We start from the raw sequence: 17,135 nt of genomic DNA on the forward strand, positions 1-17,135 counted from the left end.
GTTTTGTGTTCTTTTTGTCTCAGTTTGCTAAAATTGAAAGGTACTTTATGCCAAAAACCTAAACAACGCACAGAGATCTATTCCATTTTTACAACGAAAACTCTAAGTTGTCCCTTTCCATCTCACACAACTCTGTAATGGCTTTTTTGTGGTTCTATATTGCTGTTTTGTCTGGGACTATTTTTTCAGCTCAATTCTCTGTTTTCGAGCAAGGTGATGTTTCGTCTTCATCTCTTATCTCTTATAACAGTAGGGTTTCCCTCTGCTCAATCACAATAACTTTTAAAATCTTACTCGTCGTCTTCCTCCTTAACAGCGTATTCAGCCGGTGAGAGACGAATGGAGGACGATAAAGTGACAGATTTACCTGGACAACCAGTAGTAAACTTCAATCACTATGCTGGTTACGTGAAGTTAAGACGAGAAGAAAAGAAAGCACTATTTTACTGGTTCTTCGAAGCTCAAGAGGCTTCATCGCATAAACCTCTCGTGCTTTGGCTAACTGGAGGTATGTCTTGACCAATCTTTCATTCATTTTAAGTTATACAATTTCTTTTATCTTAATATTTTAGTGTGTTTCTTGTTAAGAGCAAAACTTATCGTTAATGATAAATTAATCTTTTTGTAGGACCTGGTTGTTCGTCTGTTGCTTTTGGAGCAGCACAAGAGATTGGTCCATTTCGTGTAGACGACCATCAGCGTATTACCTTCAACAAATTCTCCTGGAACAGAGGTATACAAAATTATTTTACGATTGTTTTAAATTTTAAATATTTATTTGCTTAACTGATTGTTTTGGACTCTGTTGTTTCAATTTTACAGTTGCCAATATCATATTCTTGGAATCACCGATTAGTGTGGGTTTTTCTTACACTAATAATTCCGATGACTTAAGCAAGCTCGGTGATCAAGTGGTTGCTCTTGATAACTATGCCTTCTTGCTTGGTTGGTTTAAGAGATTTCCAAGATTCAAATCCCATGAATTTTATATCGTAGGAGAGAGCTATGGAGGTACTTTCTGATATCTATATTTAATCAATAATTTACTAACTACTTTTATTGAAGAAATCTTTTACATGTGTTTGAAATAACAGGACATTATGCTCCACAGTTGGCTGAGGTTATACATGAAGATTAAACTGAGGCCCAAAGTGATGTGCACTGTGATGAAGCCCAATATTGGGCGGCCCATGGAAAGATTAAAGCCATCAGATGAATGGCTAATGTAGACGTGGCCAGCGCTTCTTCACAAGTCAGGAGAGAGAACGGAGAGCTTCCAGAGGGTTCCGTCTCAGAGAGTGGCGATCTCACGGTGGTCCGGCAGCCTTAGAGGCTTCAGATGGCAGTGGTGAAAGAGGAGAAAATGATCAGGACAAAGAGACAAGTAAGTATTTCTTGGTTCCCATTTCTTTCTGTGTATTAAAGTGTTATTGCTTTTCATTGATTGTAAAACAGAACACATACAAAACATAAAACAGAAAACAGAGCTCTATATATAGTGCTCTGATGAACAGAAAACAATAAAGACCTAAAACAGAAAACATTAAAACAAAGCCCCAAAATGAACTTCGGTTCATCTTGTATTTATGTATCTAATAACAGATTCTTAATAGCCTCCCCTCAAGCTGGATGATGGATATTCATCATTCCAAGCTTGGGAATAATGGATTTGAACCTAGTCCGGTGAGGAAATTTAGTAAATACATCTGCAAGTTGCCCTTCTGATCGAATGGGAAGCAAATGTAAGAGCTTGGCTTGTATTTTCTCACGAACAACGTGACAATCTAACTCTATGTGCTTGGTTCGCTCATGATAGCTTTGATTGTGAGCAATATGCCTTGCTGAGTTGTTATCACAATAGAGGACAGCAGTAGCTGTTGGCTCAATGTGTAAATCTTGAAGAAGATAGTGTAACCACTGCATCTCACACACGGTGGCTGCAAGAGCCCTGTATTCAGCCTCCGTGGAAGACCTTGACACCGTACTCTGTTTCTTTGACCTCCATGAGATAAGAGAGTTGCCTAAGAAAATGCAGTATCCAGTAGTAGACCTTCTTGTATTAGGACATGTGGCCCAATCTGAATCACTGAATCCCTTTATCTGAGGATTAGAATCAGCAGCAAAGAAAAGTCCTTCAGCTGGACTTGATTTGACATACCTAAGTACGTGTTGTAAGGCTTGATAGTGGTGCTTAGTTGGTTCCTGCATGAACTGACTTAAAAGATTGACAGTGAAGCATAAATCAGGCCTAGTGTTAGTAAGATAGAATAATTTTCCTATTAATTTCCTATAATCACTAGGGTTTTCCATATAATCCTCCTTTTTGTACATACTGCTAGTATTGCTCAAATAAGGTGTAGAACTAGGTTTACTCCCTAGCATTCCTGTTTCTTCTAGGATATCCAAGGCATATTTCCTTTGGCACAAGTGTATCCCTTTCTTCGATCTAGCCACTTCAAATCCAAGGAAATACTTGAGTTCTCCTAAATCTTTAATCTGAAATTGATTATCCAAAAGAGTTTTCATGAGATTGATTTCTTTCATTGAATTCCCTGTCAAGACAATGTCATCAACATATATAAGTAAGGCTGTGAAATCCGAAAGGTTTCTTTTAACAAATAGGGAATGGTCGGATTTAGATTGGGTATATCCTGTAGAAATAAGAAAAGATGAAAGCTTGTCAAACCACTGTCTGCTAGCTTGTTTCAGCCCATATAAGGATTTGGTTAGTTTACAGACCAGCCCTTTATTGTCAACATTTAATCCTGGAGGAAGATCCATATAAACATCTTCATTCAAATCTCCATGAAGGAAGGCATTGTCTACATCAAGTTGATGTAGGAACCAGCCTTTAGAGGCTGCAAGAGCCAACAAAAGTCTAACAGAGGTGAGTTTAGCAACTGGGGAAAAAGTATCCAAAAAATCTATTCCCTCTTGTTGAGTGTAGCCTTTGGCTACCAATCTGGCTTTATATCTCTCAATTGTGCCATCAGCCTTATGCTTCACCTTATAGACCCATCTGCATCCGATAGACCTCTTTCCTGGAGGAAGTTGGGTCAAATACCAGGTTTTATTCATCTGTAGAGCATGTATTTCTTTCCTCATAGCATCAACCCATTCAGGGCTGTTCTTAGCTTCTTCATAGGAATTGGGCTCTTTGTTCACAGTCACAGCAAGAGTGTATCTCAAATGCTTATCTGAAAGAGATTTATAGGACATAAAATTTTTAATGGGATAGGGAGTAATCAAACCATTTTTGGCACACAGTTGAGTGGATGGAGAGTGATCACTTTGCTGTATGTAATCTTTTAAGTATTCTGGAGTCCTTCTCATTCTGCTGGATTTCCTCTGTACATTCTCAAGTTCTTGGTCTATAGGATTGTCATTATCGGTGGCAGCTTCCTCTCTAGTAGATCTCTCATTCTCAGTAGAACTTTGTTCATGGCTGCAAGTAATGTCACCAAGAAAAAATAGGTCTCCTTTATCTTTATCATGATTACTGTTTCCTGCTTGTTTGTTTTTATATGGGAAAATATTTTCATAGAAGATAACATTCCTACTTATGAATATTTCTCTACTATTAATGTCAAGGACTATATATCCTTTTATCCCACTCTTGTATCCTAGAAAAATACCCTTTCTAGCTCTAGGATCAAGCTTACTTCTGTTACCTTCTAAGGTAGATGCAAAACATAGGCAACCAAAAATTTTTAAGTCAAGATAGGTGGGTGATTTACCCTGTAAAAGTTCGTAAGGGGTTCTGTCTTTAATGATAGGAGAGGGAAGTCTATTGATCAGATAAACAGCTTGGGATAGAGCATAGGACCAATATATGTGAGGGATATTAGATTGGAAGATCAAGCTGCGGGTTACATTCAATATATGTTGGTGTTTCCTCTCCACAACAGAATTTTGTTGTGGAGTCTCAACACAACTTCTTTGATGTTCAATTCCATACGAATTATAGACACTAGAGCAATTAAATTCAGGTCCATTATCGGTTCTTATCACCTTAACAGCCTTATTATGTTGTGTCTTAACCTTAGCAATAAAGCTCTGCAGCAGCTCTCTAGTTTGGCCCTTATTATGCATAAGAAAAATCCAAGTATGCCTACTGTAGTCATCAACAACAGTTAAAAAATATCTATGACCATGTACAGAGGGGGTAGATATGGGACCCCAAATGTCACAGTGAATCATGTCAAAACAGTCATCAGATAAAGAAGTGCTTTTAGGAAAGGGCAATTTGTGCTGTTTGGCAAAGTGACAGATATCACAAGCATCATTATCACTAGCAGTTTGAATATAAGGGAAAAATTTACACATCTTATCAAGAGTTTTATGTCCAGGATGACCAAGTCTAAAGTGCCAAATATTTACATTGTCATGTTCATACGAAAAAGCAAAACTAGGAGCTAAATTCCTTCCAAAAGATTGTAAATGGTAGAGTCCCTTGCACACACTAGCATACCCAATCATCTTCAATGTTGAGTTGTCCTGAATTTCACACATCTTAGAAGAGAAAGTTAGTGTACAGTTTATATCCCTAGTAAGACTTTGAACAGATATGAGATTAAAAGTGAATTCTGGTATATATAAAACATTAAAAATCACAAATTCTTTAGAGAAATGTATGGTTCCAGCATAGTGAGCAGTGACAGTAGAACTATTGGGTAGTTTTACTGATATAGGATTGATTTTATAGAAAGTTGTAAACTGGTTTTTATCATGGGTTACATGATCTGTTGCCCCTGTGTCTATGATCCAAGAAAATATACCTGGTGCATTTTCTGTGTTGTCTTTCTGGATTTGACTGATGCTGTGAGATGGGGTGTCAACTTTCTCCAGCATTTGCAGTATCTTTTGCATCTGTTCATGAGTGAAAGAATTTTGAGTGATATTTTGCTGACTTGTCTGCACTCCAGTAGATGTTGAACAGACATTAGCTGCCCCCCATTCACTCTGTCCAGTGTTGTTTTCACCACTGTTGTCATTCTTTTTGTACCAAGGTGGGTATCCATGCTTGGAATAACACTCATCAATGGTGTGGTTCATCTTATGACAGTAGGAACACTGTTTTCCGTAGTTGGGGTTTCTCCCTCTCCCTCTTCCTTGATTTCTGGGAGGATTTCCACGTCCATAATTCTTCCAACCTTGATTGTTCTTCCATTGATTTTGCTTTTCAGTGGTACTAGCAAGGACCTTGCTGTCATTCTGATTAGAATCATTTTTCCCTTGTCTTTCTTGCTGTATGATGAGGGAAAACACACGATTAATGTTGGGTAGAGGCTCCATAAGCAATATCTGGGTTTTAACAGTATCATAGCATTCATTTAGGCCCTTTAGGAAACATATGACATGCTCCATGTCCCTGTATTTCTGTGATGCTTTGGACAGATCACATTTGCATGGAATTTTGCAACTGCAAATGGGAATGGGTCTTAGAAATTCAAGTTCTTCCCACAAGATTTTCAAATCTGTAAAATACTGGGTCACACTCCTTTCACCTTGCTTGATGGAGTGAATTTCTTGGAGTAAATCTGAGAATTTGAAGTGATCTCCTTTAGAAAATCTTTCCTTCAATTCTTCCCACAATTCTTGTGCATTCTCTACGTATATCACACTCTCAGCTATTTGGGGTGATAGGGTTTTAATGATCCAAGACAGCACCATCATGTTGTTTCTTTCCCAAGAATCAAACAAACTGTCACTTCTTTCGGGTCTTGTGATGCCTCCATCTATGAATTTTAGTTTGTTCTTGGATAAGAGAGCCCTTCTCATGTTTCTACTCCAAGAAGTATAGTTGGTTTCATTCAAGACCTGAGATATGAGGGAGGTGCCTGGGTTCTCCCCTGGGTGTAAGTAGTAGGGGCTGACTGGGTTATTGGTCTGGTCCAGTTTTTCCATAGTTAGCAAGAAAATTTCAAAGAACCAAAGAAAGATCAAGAAAAAGAAGAAAATGCAGCGGAATCAGTGGCAGAACAGGTCCAAGACCTGCTCTGGTACCATATTAAACTGAGGCCCAAAGTGATGTGCACTGTGATGAAGCCCAATATTGGGCGGCCCATGGAAAGATTAAAGCCATCAGATGAATGGCTAATGTAGACGTGGCCAGCGCTTCTTCACAAGTCAGGAGAGAGAACGGAGAGCTTCCAGAGGGTTCCGTCTCAGAGAGTGGCGATCTCACGGTGGTCCGGCAGCCTTAGAGGCTTCAGATGGCAGTGGTGAAAGAGGAGAAAATGATCAGGACAAAGAGACAAGTAAGTATTTCTTGGTTCCCATTTCTTTCTGTGTATTAAAGTGTTATTGCTTTTCATTGATTGTAAAACAGAACACATACAAAACATAAAACAGAAAACAGAGCTCTATATATAGTGCTCTGATGAACAGAAAACAATAAAGACCTAAAACAGAAAACATTAAAACAAAGCCCCAAAATGAACTTCGGTTCATCTTGTATTTATGTATCTAATAACATATTCTTAATAGGAACAAAAATGGCCCTTACATAAATCTTAAGGGATTCATGGTAATTTACGAAACAATGTTGTACGGTTTAAACTGATATACTCAAAAAATGAAATACCTTTTTCATTAAATTTAACGATGAATTTGGTGCGACATAAAATACAGATGGGAAACCCTGTGATTAACGATGTGACAGACTTGAAAGGCATATTTGATTTTGCTTTCTATCATGCCATAATTTCAAAGCAAGTATATGATGGCATAAGAGAGAAATGTGATTTCATGACAAAAAACAATACAAAGGAATGTAGTTGGATCGTGGCCAAATTCGTAAAGGCCTATTCTGACATAGATGTATTTAGTATTTACTCTCCTGTCTGTCTGTTGGACTATGAAAGACCAGTTTCAAGTATGTTTGATGGTATCCCGTATGCTGTCTCAGAATTTGTAAGTATAATTTGTCTGATTTAAAACTCACTATTTTGTTAATTAATAATACACCTGTATTAAATAATGGAAAAAAATAAATTATTTTGTGATGCATTTTAGGACCTCCGGAATATGATTCCGACAATGGCTTACGATCCATGTAAAGCTAACGACGTGGAGAAGTATTTCAACAGGAAGGATGTCCAGAAGGCCATTCATGCATACCTCCCTGACATGTTTGATCCCTACACGATATGCAGGTACTGATTTTCATGTATAATATATGTATTTAACTGTTTATTTTTAACTGATTAAATTAACACAGTAATATTTATTTTGTGATGAAGCACTAAAATTAAAAAATGGAATGATTCGCCAAGCACAGTTCTTCCAGTGATTCAGAAACTACTACATGCTGGTTTACGCATTTGGATGTACAGGTATATATACTTATAATTACTTGCATATATAGTATATTTGAAGAAGTTTGACGATGATATTGATAGAGATCTTTTACATTACCGATCGTCTCTACTTTAGGACGATCGGTGGTGAGAAGACAACTGAACCTGTCGATCGGTACGACTGATCGTCCGAGAGTAGAGACGATCGGCAGTGAAAAGACAACAGGAACAGTAGCGAGAAGTCAACAGAACCTGTCGATCGGTACAACCGATCGTCCGAGAGTAGAGCCGATTAGTGGTGACGATCGGTAAGAACAATCGGTAATGTAAAAGATCTCAATCATACAGCCGATCGTCCGAGTAGAGCCGATCAGTGATGACAATCGGTAAGGACGATCGGTAATGTACGGTGACGATATCGGTAATGTAAAAGATCTTTATCAGATATTTTAACATAGATATAAATAAATGCAGTGGAGACAGTGATGGTAGAGTTCCATGGTTATCAACGAGATACAGTTTGGAAGAGCTGAAAGTGAATGTGACAAGAGAATGGAGAGCTTGGTTTGAAGGAAGAGAAGTTGGAGGATGGGTAGAGGAGTACGAGGGTGGTCTCACTTTTGCCTCCATTAGAGGTGCTGGTCATCAAGCTCCAATTTATAAACCACGAGAAGCTCTTTCTCTCTTCTACCATTTCCTTTCTGGTCAATCGCTTCCTTCTTCTACCTTCTGATTCATTCCATCTGTAAATTGTCATCTTTTTACATTTATTCACATCCAAGAGAAATTGTCATTTTACAGAATATATATGTTTTTTACATGTCTCAGTCTATTATTAGAAAGTTAATAATCAATAGTTACTGCTATAATTAAAATATATATACATATATGAAATGAAACAAGAATATGAAAGGGAAAGGAGAATTATTTTACGAAAGAAAAAAAAATCGAATGTTTTTAAATGGTTAGTTTATTAAATTTGAAGTTTTAATGATTTAAAAATTGAGTTTGAAATGTGTGGATTGAAAGTTTAATAATTTAAAAATCGTAACTTACAAATAAATGATAAAATGTTAATAACTTTAAGACAATTAATTAAACTCTTATTTTTTTTATGATAAACCGTGAATAATTAAACAATTACACGCTGTTTAAACTAATTTTTTGTAGTGAGTTTTCGACATTTCAGAAGCAATTTTTTAAACAAGATTCCGTTTTAATGTTTTGAGTTAAATAATTAAATATTAATGTTATTGTAGAAATTTAATTACAGGCTCTTGCTTTGGGTCTCATCATGCAAATTCAAAAGCATTAATTTCCGAAAATACTAAAGAAAAATTAAGTATCATGCATTTAGAAAACCATGAAAAAAGTGATTCATCTTTCAAAATATCAGCCTTTCCACATTTCACAGTTTTACTGGATTCATCTTTTATAACAATTAATTTGGCAGTGGTTTGGCAGCCATCATTAAATAATTAATTAATGTTTTCATTAATTAATTAAATGTTTTCATTAATTAATTAAATGTTTTCATTAATTATAGTTAAATGTTTTCATTAATTAATTATTTAATGTTTTCATTAATTAATTAAATGTTTTCATTAATTAATTAATGATGCATTTCTAAACAGGGTGTATGTGTTAGTAAAGGAACCTTTTTTGTTTGTACATGTCAATGAATTTTCGTGAAAAAATAAATAAAATGCATGCTTTAAATAGTAGTTTTATTACAATAATAACAAATAATTTATAGGAGTTTGAATAATTATGAAGTAAATTGAATTTTAATTATGATCTACCAAGTATTAATTTTAAGTTTCTACAAATTAATTTTTAAAAGATGAATCCAACAAAACTGTGAAATGTCGAAAGTCTTATATTTTAAAATTAGAGCTTCCGAATTCTCCAATAACGATGATAGTTTAAAACTATTTCTCACTAAATAAGCGAGTAAAATAATTGATTTGACCTATATGAAATAGATAACAACGGTTCATAAATAATTAATTTGATCCAATAAAATTAATAAGAAATTCATAAATAATAATAACAACAATAATAATTTTAATGTTTATATTTAATTAGTAATTAATATTTAAAAAAATTATTGCAGTAAATTATAAAATAAATCAATAACTAGAACTGTCAAAACGGGTCATCCGACCCGACCCGGCCCGATCCACTACGGGTTGGTCACAAAGTGAGTCAACCCAACCCAACTCATTTATTAGCGAGCCAGAAAAATTCAAACCCGGTCCGACCCACCCTTGGTGGATAAATGAGTTAGCTCACTAGCTCACTTAATTACATTTTTTTTAATAAAAAAAATTATAATAATTTTATAATTCAAATTTAAATAAAATTCACTCCCATGGGTATTTAATTAATTTTGAAAATAAGAAACTTAAAAAAAATTTTCAAGCAAAAAAATAATAATAAATATTTTTTATAAAATTAAAATTAAATTTTAATAAAATAAAATTAGGTAGGTGGGTTGGTGGGCCAACCCGGCCCACCACAGATTCAACCTGCATGAGCCGGGTTTAAATCTGACCCGCATAAAAAAATGTAATTTTTTCAAATCCAACCCGACTCAAACCTGTGGTGGGTCGAGTTGGCCCGCGGGTTGTGACCCATTTCGACAGCTCTATTAATAACATTAATTGTATCAATTAAAATTAATATTTAATAATTTAACTTAAAACGTTAAAACACAATCTAATCTTGTTTTAAAATATTGTTTTTTGAAATGTTGAAAACTCACTAAGAAAAATAAGTTTTTATAGCGTTTAACTATTCACCGTGTATCAAAACCCGATAGAAAATATTATGTAAGTTACGATTTTGTAATTAAACAGTAAGTTTTTATAGCGTTTAATTATAGAGTTTAATTAATTGCTATTAAATTATTAACATTTTATTATTTATTACGATTTCAAATCATTATTTAAATTTATATTGTTAGAATAAAATATTTATTAAGGAGTGACATATATTGAATTATTAAGGAGTGGATTTCTCATTTCAGTATATTTTTTATTCGTTTCCTTATTTAATAGTATTAAAAAACTTTTTTTTTTGTGGAAAATTGATCACAGCCTTACTTACTAAGGAGACATTTCCAGTTCTTTCCATGAAAATTTTTCACTCAGAAAAAGATTTCCTACCCTTCAGATTTGGAAAAGAAAAATTTATATCTCAATATTTGAAAAACTTTAGTACAAAACTTTAATCATATAAAAACAAAACTTTAATCATATAAAAATGTTTGTGTGTTTTCCTTTGCTGTGTGCTTTTCCTTCTCTTCTATGCCACTATAGTCACTACCTTTTTTATTTTTTCTCTCTCAAGGTTAACCTTTTCTCGTGTTCAAATTTATAAAGAGGCTAGAAAATTAAGAAAAATTAAATAAAACATTTGAGATGAAGAGAGAGAAGAATAAAATAAAATAGGTTGGATGTAAGAAATCTTTTTTCCAAATTTTTTATGTGAAAATCTTTTTATGAAGAAAATTTCAAATTTATTATGACAAAAAATATTTATGAATCGGAATTTTGAAATAAAGTCTTTAATAAAAAAGAAAAAAACTAAAAAAATATTTATTAAGATTAAAATAAATTAAAAAGTTGGAAATACAATATCAAATGTTGGAAGTATAGGATGAAATATCTTATTCAGAAAGAAAATTTACTTAGTATTAAGATATTATAAAGATTATTGAAGATAATACAACTTAATATAATTTTTTATGACAGACTTTTAGGTTAAAGTTGATTAAGTTATTTTTAATTTTACTTAGTAATATTATCAAGGTTATTGTTAACTAATATTACTTAGTGTTCATTTTAATATAAAAAATATTTTTTATATGTGTAAAACATATTTTTTTATTAACATCAATAAATAAATGGTAATTTTAGTTAAGGTTATTTTCTAACAATATTAATCAAGATGATAGAAATTATTTCTCAAGTTTTTTTGTAGTTTATACTATTAGAGTTGTATATTAGATTATGACTAATAATGATGTTTGTATAAGTTTTTTCATCTAATATTATTGATGGATTATTCTATAATAAATGTCAATCAGAACATTTTAAATTTAAATCCGTCATTTTGTTTATTTAATGATGATTAAAATTATTTATTTAGATAAAAAAAAATAAAATTTAATGAATTTAAAATTTTTCTATTTAAACAAAACACTAAAAAAATAAATTCAAACTTAATATATTTAAACTTTCTGAAAATTATAAAATTGTGTATCATCACTATCCAAGCCCAAGTTAAAAGATAAAAAATGCTATGTGATTATATTTAATATTTTTTTTATTAAAATTTAAAAGTAAAAGATGTTAAAATTGTTTAATTTAAATGTGAAGTTACAAAATAAATAAGAATGAAAACATATAAAAAAGTCCATCATCTTTATAGATTAATATACTGTTACGGGTTATAGATGAAAAAAAAGTGTTGACTACATTTTTCATCATGGCCGGTGGCGTGGCGGCGGTGATTGTTCGGTGACGTCCTAGCTTTCAAAGGTTTGTTCTTTTACTCTTCTCATCTTTGAATAGTAAATTGAATCCAACTGTAGTCTTAGTAACCTGAATTGGATAATGCCACGGTTCTATATTCTGTTAGAACTTGGGGGAAGAGCGACCAAAATGGTGATTATTATTGTTAGATGAATTTTCTAGTATTGCATTGGGGTAAAGCTGCCTTGATGTGAGCGAAATCTTTCTTTGATTCTAAGAGAAATGATTAGGAAGGAAGCAATGAAATGTTTATAGGCTTGCTGACTAGGAGGTGTTTGTAGAAATGCCACTCAGGTATAATAGTTTGTTTATTTTTTTGACATTATTTCAGTTTATTTTCTCCGCTTGAGATCTTCCTTCCTTCATTTATTTTGTCATGTTTAGTTTTCAGTGTGTCACTTTGCAACTGATTTGATCTCTTTTTCTGTCTTACGCTTCTTTTCCAGCTTCTAAAATTTGGTGGGCATAAAAATCTTGTTAGGCTAGCACCTTTCTCTCCAAATCACTGATGGCTTTTTTATTTCAGAAATTTCAAGAGGTATCTCCTAATTTTTGTATGAAATATTACTACTTTTTGGTTGACTTTGCTAAATTATTTAAATTATGTGTTAATCTCACTGCCCTCGTCAAAGACATGCCGTCTTTAACGAAGAGTGACCAAAATTCATTCGGAGCAAAATATGTTCTTATGTTATGGTTAACTATGATATCTTATTCCATATGTGGAGCATCATGTGAAACCTATAACAACAATTTTGGTTTTAATTTGTCTCCAGGCTGTGAGAACCCTCACAAAAAATCCCATATTTTCTAGGGATCCTCAACAACTACAATTTGAAGCGGACATTAACTGTTTGTTTCTTTATACAAGGTTGGTCCTTTCTACTGTCTAAGTTTATTGATTAATTTTGACTGTGAAGATTCATTCATTTGGTTTATATCATGGTAATATACACTTTTCTCTTTATGTTTGTATCATGGACGAGCTAATATATTTATAAACTAAGACTTAGAATTCCTACTCTCTTTATCATTCCACCGTTGTTTTCTTAGAGTCTTTCAGTCTACTATTACTGTTGATTGGATGAAAATGGGAGAAGAGAGATAGAAAGAGTCCACAATATATTTGTAATTTACTTAGAAAGAAGGGTTTGACAAAATAGACTGTGTTTGTGTCCCAACCTTATTAATAATCAAAGGTGGCTGAAGCCAGACAAATAGATTTGTTAATATTCAGTTCGGTTAGTAGTTTGGGTAAAAAATGGCTCTTATGAAGTTGGAAGTGAATGGAGATGGCTTTGAGTTTGAAAGTCAATGTCTCTAAACTGGAGCTGCCAAATCCAGCCGCATTCTCTATCATTAGGCTAGCCAATTTGAGACAGCTTAAGGTATTACTCTGACTTTCTAAGCTTCAATCATTGTATTCAAAGAAGGATCATCAATGCTACTTCTGATATAGATTATAGATAATCAACTGTCTCTGTTCTGATGAGAAATTCCATTGATATGCATTTGTTTGAATACGAAGATCCATGTAACCATTGGGCACCCCTTCAGTTATTGGTTTTATTGATTAATAAATATGATAACGATCGACTCTTTTGAGCAATTTCTTCTTATCATTATATAATACTATATAAAAAAAATGGAATTGGCGTGTAATAAAAGTGAGAACCACGTTTTACATCTGCCTGTGAACAAGATTATCAAGACTGAAGTCACTGATCCTCATGAAGAGACCTGTAATATTGATGCTATTAAATATAATGAAACTACAAGAAGACGAGGAAGGGTAAGGTTTCCTCCAAAGCTTGTTAATAAAACAATAAAGAAACGCAAAGAAACATAGAAAAAAATGCATTAAGTTAACTTTAACGTTAAGATTTTAAATCTTCAATCGTAAGATCTCACGGGCAAAGTATTTTCTAATTCTGGTTTTATGGATTCAAATAATTTTGTTTCCAATTATTTTTTATTTTGTTTGTATATTATGCGATGTTTTTCCTTTTTAACATTTTGACATATTTTGCTCATGCAAAGACTTAAATATCCAGCTACAAACTGTTGGGGGAGAATGCTAATGAAGCAGACGCGGAAGAGATTATTAAAATGGCTAGTAAAGCCTCTTTTGTCGATCAACGGAGGCAAGTACAAGAAAATGTTCACTCTCAAATCAAAGCATTTTGCACATGCATGAACGAGATTCTTGTTTCAAAAGAAAAGATGGTGAATGGCCGCTTAGAATTATCTCAACAAGCAAACAGTCCACGTCTCCGTGGTGGGCATAGTTCTGCTAAAGGTATGTGTGACCCAACTAATAACATTCCCGGTGATTTGATCTTTGTTTTAAATTTTAATCTTCCCCTTATTTTACTTGTCATTTTGCAGTATTTTTGTCATTGCTCAGTCATTTCCTTTTCCTATTGATCCATGAAGGCATGGAGAAAAACCTTGTTGAGTTTTTTAATTCACATTTTCAAATTGCTATGAAATCTCTAATCATTGCGTGTTTATCATTTTTGTTATTGATGTGGGCAGCTGCCTCTAAACAAAGACCATTAAGCCAATCTGAAGTCTCTCAGAAGTTAAAGGATCAACTTGGTTATACACTTAATGTCAAACCTTCTCTAATACCTCACAAGGATTCTGGCAAAGGTCTATTTTTAGATGGTGCAGTTGATGTTGGTGCTGTACTAGCCTTTTATCCTGGTGTGATCTATTCCCCATCTTACTATAATCAAATTCCTGGATACCTTGATGAGCAGAACTCGTACTTGATTACAAGATATGACGGGACTGTCATTGATGCCCAACCTTGGGGTTGTGGCGGTGATGGACCAGAGCGATTCAACGGTAGAAAAATGTTAGAAAACAAACTAGTTAATGAAGGAGCTCATAAGGGTTCGGACAGAATGAGTAAACCTTTGGAAGGCTCCCAGATAGATGATGATGTAGTTGAGCGTAGAAATCCATTAGCCTTGGCTCATTTTGCTAACCACCCTCCGAAAGGGATTCTTCCTAATGTCATGATCTGCCCTTATGACTTTCCATTGACTGAAAAACACATGAGGATTTACATACCAAACATATTATTTGGAAATGAAGAAGTAAATCTGAAGAGATTTGGCAGCTCTTGGCTCAAATCTGTAGTTTCAAAAAACAGTGAATCAGATGTTCCTACCCTCAAAGCTGTTGTTCTGGTAGCAACTAGGACTCTTCAAGACGAAGAACTCCTTTTGAACTACAGGTTGAGCAACTCTAAGCAGTGGCCAGAATGGTATGCTCCAGTGGATGAAGAAGAGGACATGAATCTGAAAGATGAAAGTGGCCAATGATCAGACAGAACACCTTTCGATATCATCTCAGAATGATGCCCTAGGTTTAGGTTAAGTGTCTATCTTTGGTCACGCGTATTAGTCTTTAGGCTTAAATGCTTCCTTCGTCCTCATGTTAAGAGGTGAATTTCTGTTTAGTATCCGGTTTTAAAAATGAAGACATTGGGTTCCTATGTTACGAAAAGTGTATAAATAAGGTCATGTCCGTTAAGTTGACAGCAACGGCGTTAAGTCCATGCTGATGTGGCCGTACTTTTTCTCTTCTCTCTTCTGCTTGTTCTCTCTCTTGTTCAACTTTTTCTTTGATGATTTGTTGAACTTGTTATTTCTTTGTAGACTTTATTCATATATTTTTCATAACATAGGGACCCAATGTCTTCATTTTTAAAATCGGATACTAAACAGAAATTCACCTCTTAACACGAGGACAAAGTAAGCATTTAAGCCTAGTCTTTATCATACAATGTTAGCATGTTATTTATATTTAACAATTTTAAAATAAAGGTTGGAAAAAAAAAATAATGTCAAATTTTAAAGAAGTGAAAAAATAACTAAAAAACTAAAACTATACTAATTTTCCCATTACGTAAAAGTCCTTGGAAATTTAGAAAATGTAAAATTACTATGACTAAATATTTTATATATATTTTTTTTAGAATTTATAGTTCTCTTTAAATTTGATGGATTCAGATAGTAGTTAAATAGTTTGTCACTTTGTGCCACGAACCAGTTTGTTGGAACTTGATCTTTATCTCATTTTTTAATATCGCAGAGAAAAGGAATTAATTATTATAAAAGTTAACTGTTTCTCTTAAAAATTCTTATTATAAATACCATAAAAAGAGTTCAATCGTTTTAATGTTTTGATGAAATATCGTGTACCTTTTCTGGAACGTATGTTTTAGAATTGTTTTTCAATGCATACACCTTGATAAGTTTAGATATTTTGTATATACTATGTTACTGATGGATACAACCAAATATAGGTAAGAATTAGGAATTTTGATTCTTTAGTAGTTTGTGTTGTGTATATGCTGTATCTTCAAAACATAAATTTGATATTTTAAAGTATATTCAATTTTATTTAGTATATTAAAATAAATGTATTTTGAAAATATAACACTAAAAATTCAAGAAATATGGATATGATAAACAGTGCCGATATAGATATTTAAATATTAGGTTAAATTTCTATTTTATTTCTAAATTATTTTAGAATATATTTTAATTTCAAATATATATATTTGTAGTCTTTGTTTTATAAAAGTCGTCCACATCATGTAAAGTTAAATGAGGTGTAAATTTAATGTAATAGTGAGTTTTAATTTTTATTATTATATCTTATAATCATATTTTTGTGCTTGGTAAAATATGATTTAGAGATGTTAAGATGAGTTTTATTAAGTGAATAAATATAATTTATTATGATATGGGTTGTAAAGTCAGAAAAATTCAATTTTTTTAGAATAAAGATTAAATTGAACTCAAAGATAATTATGTAGATTGATAATTCGATCATTTCAAATACTAAAATATTTTCAATAATGTTTGAATAATTTAAATGTTTATTTTATTTGTTTATTAAATTATATAGCTTGACATTTTAATTTTTAATTATTATCTTTATAATGATATTTAATAAAATAAATAAACATTCTAATTTGTATTGTTATAAAATAATAAATGGAGTTAACTTTTGTGTTATAATAAATATATAAAATAAATTAAAAAAATAAATAATCTGAATCAATTCATTATTGAATTGAGTTACAAAATTTTTTACTTAAAAAAAATAACTAACTCGTTTATAATTTAATGCAAAGTGTCAGTTTAACACCTTTAATATCTTTATTATGATGCATAATAATTTATTTTACATAAAATCATGTGTTATGTTTAATTGATAACATGTCTTAATATTAATATATAATAATACATTATAAATAAAGGATTATATT

The 17,135-nt window shown here is 32.5% G+C and overlaps 2 protein-coding genes across 4 annotated transcripts; both read left to right on the forward strand.

Moving 5' to 3' along the window:
• Positions 1-41: 41 nt before the first annotated feature.
• LOC124837709 (serine carboxypeptidase-like 35) lies at positions 42-8,106 on the forward strand. Its single transcript, XM_088109798.1, has 10 exons — positions 42-213; positions 317-508; positions 629-733; positions 823-1,011; positions 1,095-1,133; positions 6,489-6,529; positions 6,634-6,915; positions 7,018-7,157; positions 7,245-7,337; positions 7,776-8,106. The coding sequence occupies exons 1-10, from the start codon at positions 138-140 to the stop codon at positions 8,032-8,034; spliced, it is 1,416 nt and encodes a 471-aa protein (XP_087965924.1). The 5' UTR covers positions 42-137; the 3' UTR covers positions 8,035-8,106.
• A 3,592-nt stretch (positions 8,107-11,698) lies between these two features.
• LOC148201879 (uncharacterized) lies at positions 11,699-15,837 on the forward strand. Of its 3 annotated transcripts, XM_088108215.1 has the most exons (6): positions 11,753-11,848; positions 11,949-12,136; positions 12,289-12,380; positions 12,619-12,713; positions 13,897-14,141; positions 14,381-15,837. In XM_088108215.1, exons 3-6 carry the CDS (start codon positions 12,351-12,353, stop codon positions 15,175-15,177), a joined length of 1,167 nt encoding a protein of 388 aa, XP_087964341.1. In that variant the 5' UTR covers positions 11,753-11,848; positions 11,949-12,136; positions 12,289-12,350; the 3' UTR covers positions 15,178-15,837. The 3 variants fall into 3 exon arrangements, with proteins under 3 accessions (XP_087964340.1, XP_087964341.1, XP_087964342.1); XM_088108214.1 differs by lacking the exon at positions 11,949-12,136 and having other exon boundaries at positions 11,699-11,848; XM_088108216.1 differs by lacking the exons at positions 11,753-11,848; positions 11,949-12,136 and having other exon boundaries at positions 12,335-12,380; positions 13,883-14,141.
• The last annotated feature ends 1,298 nt before the right edge of the window (positions 15,838-17,135 follow it).

The sequence above is a fragment of the Vigna umbellata genome, chromosome 3 (genome assembly GCF_029865625.1).
Source record: "Vigna umbellata cultivar VRB3 chromosome 3, Vumbellata_1.0, whole genome shotgun sequence".
Taxonomy (NCBI): Eukaryota; Viridiplantae; Streptophyta; class Magnoliopsida; order Fabales; family Fabaceae; genus Vigna; species Vigna umbellata.

What these genes read in the sequence shown, in the direction of transcription:
- LOC124837709 (XM_088109798.1), top strand. Translation starts at nt 138, where the DNA reads ATGGCTTTTTTGTGGTTCTATATTGCTGTTTTGTCTGGGACTATTTTT. An exon ending in GGCTGAGGTTATACATGAAG is followed by an intron (nt 1,134 to 6,488) that starts ATTAAACTGAGG and finishes ATATTCTTAATA; the next exon opens with GGAACAAAAATGGCCCTTAC. An exon ending in CGTATGCTGTCTCAGAATTT is followed by an intron (nt 6,916 to 7,017) that starts GTAAGTATAATT and finishes GATGCATTTTAG; the next exon opens with GACCTCCGGAATATGATTCC.
- LOC148201879 (XM_088108214.1), top strand. Translation starts at nt 12,351, where the DNA reads ATGGCTTTTTTATTTCAGAAATTTCAAGAG. An exon ending in TATTTCAGAAATTTCAAGAG is followed by an intron (nt 12,381 to 12,618) that starts GTATCTCCTAAT and finishes ATTTGTCTCCAG; the next exon opens with GCTGTGAGAACCCTCACAAA. An exon ending in TGGGCATAGTTCTGCTAAAG is followed by an intron (nt 14,142 to 14,380) that starts GTATGTGTGACC and finishes TGATGTGGGCAG; the next exon opens with CTGCCTCTAAACAAAGACCA.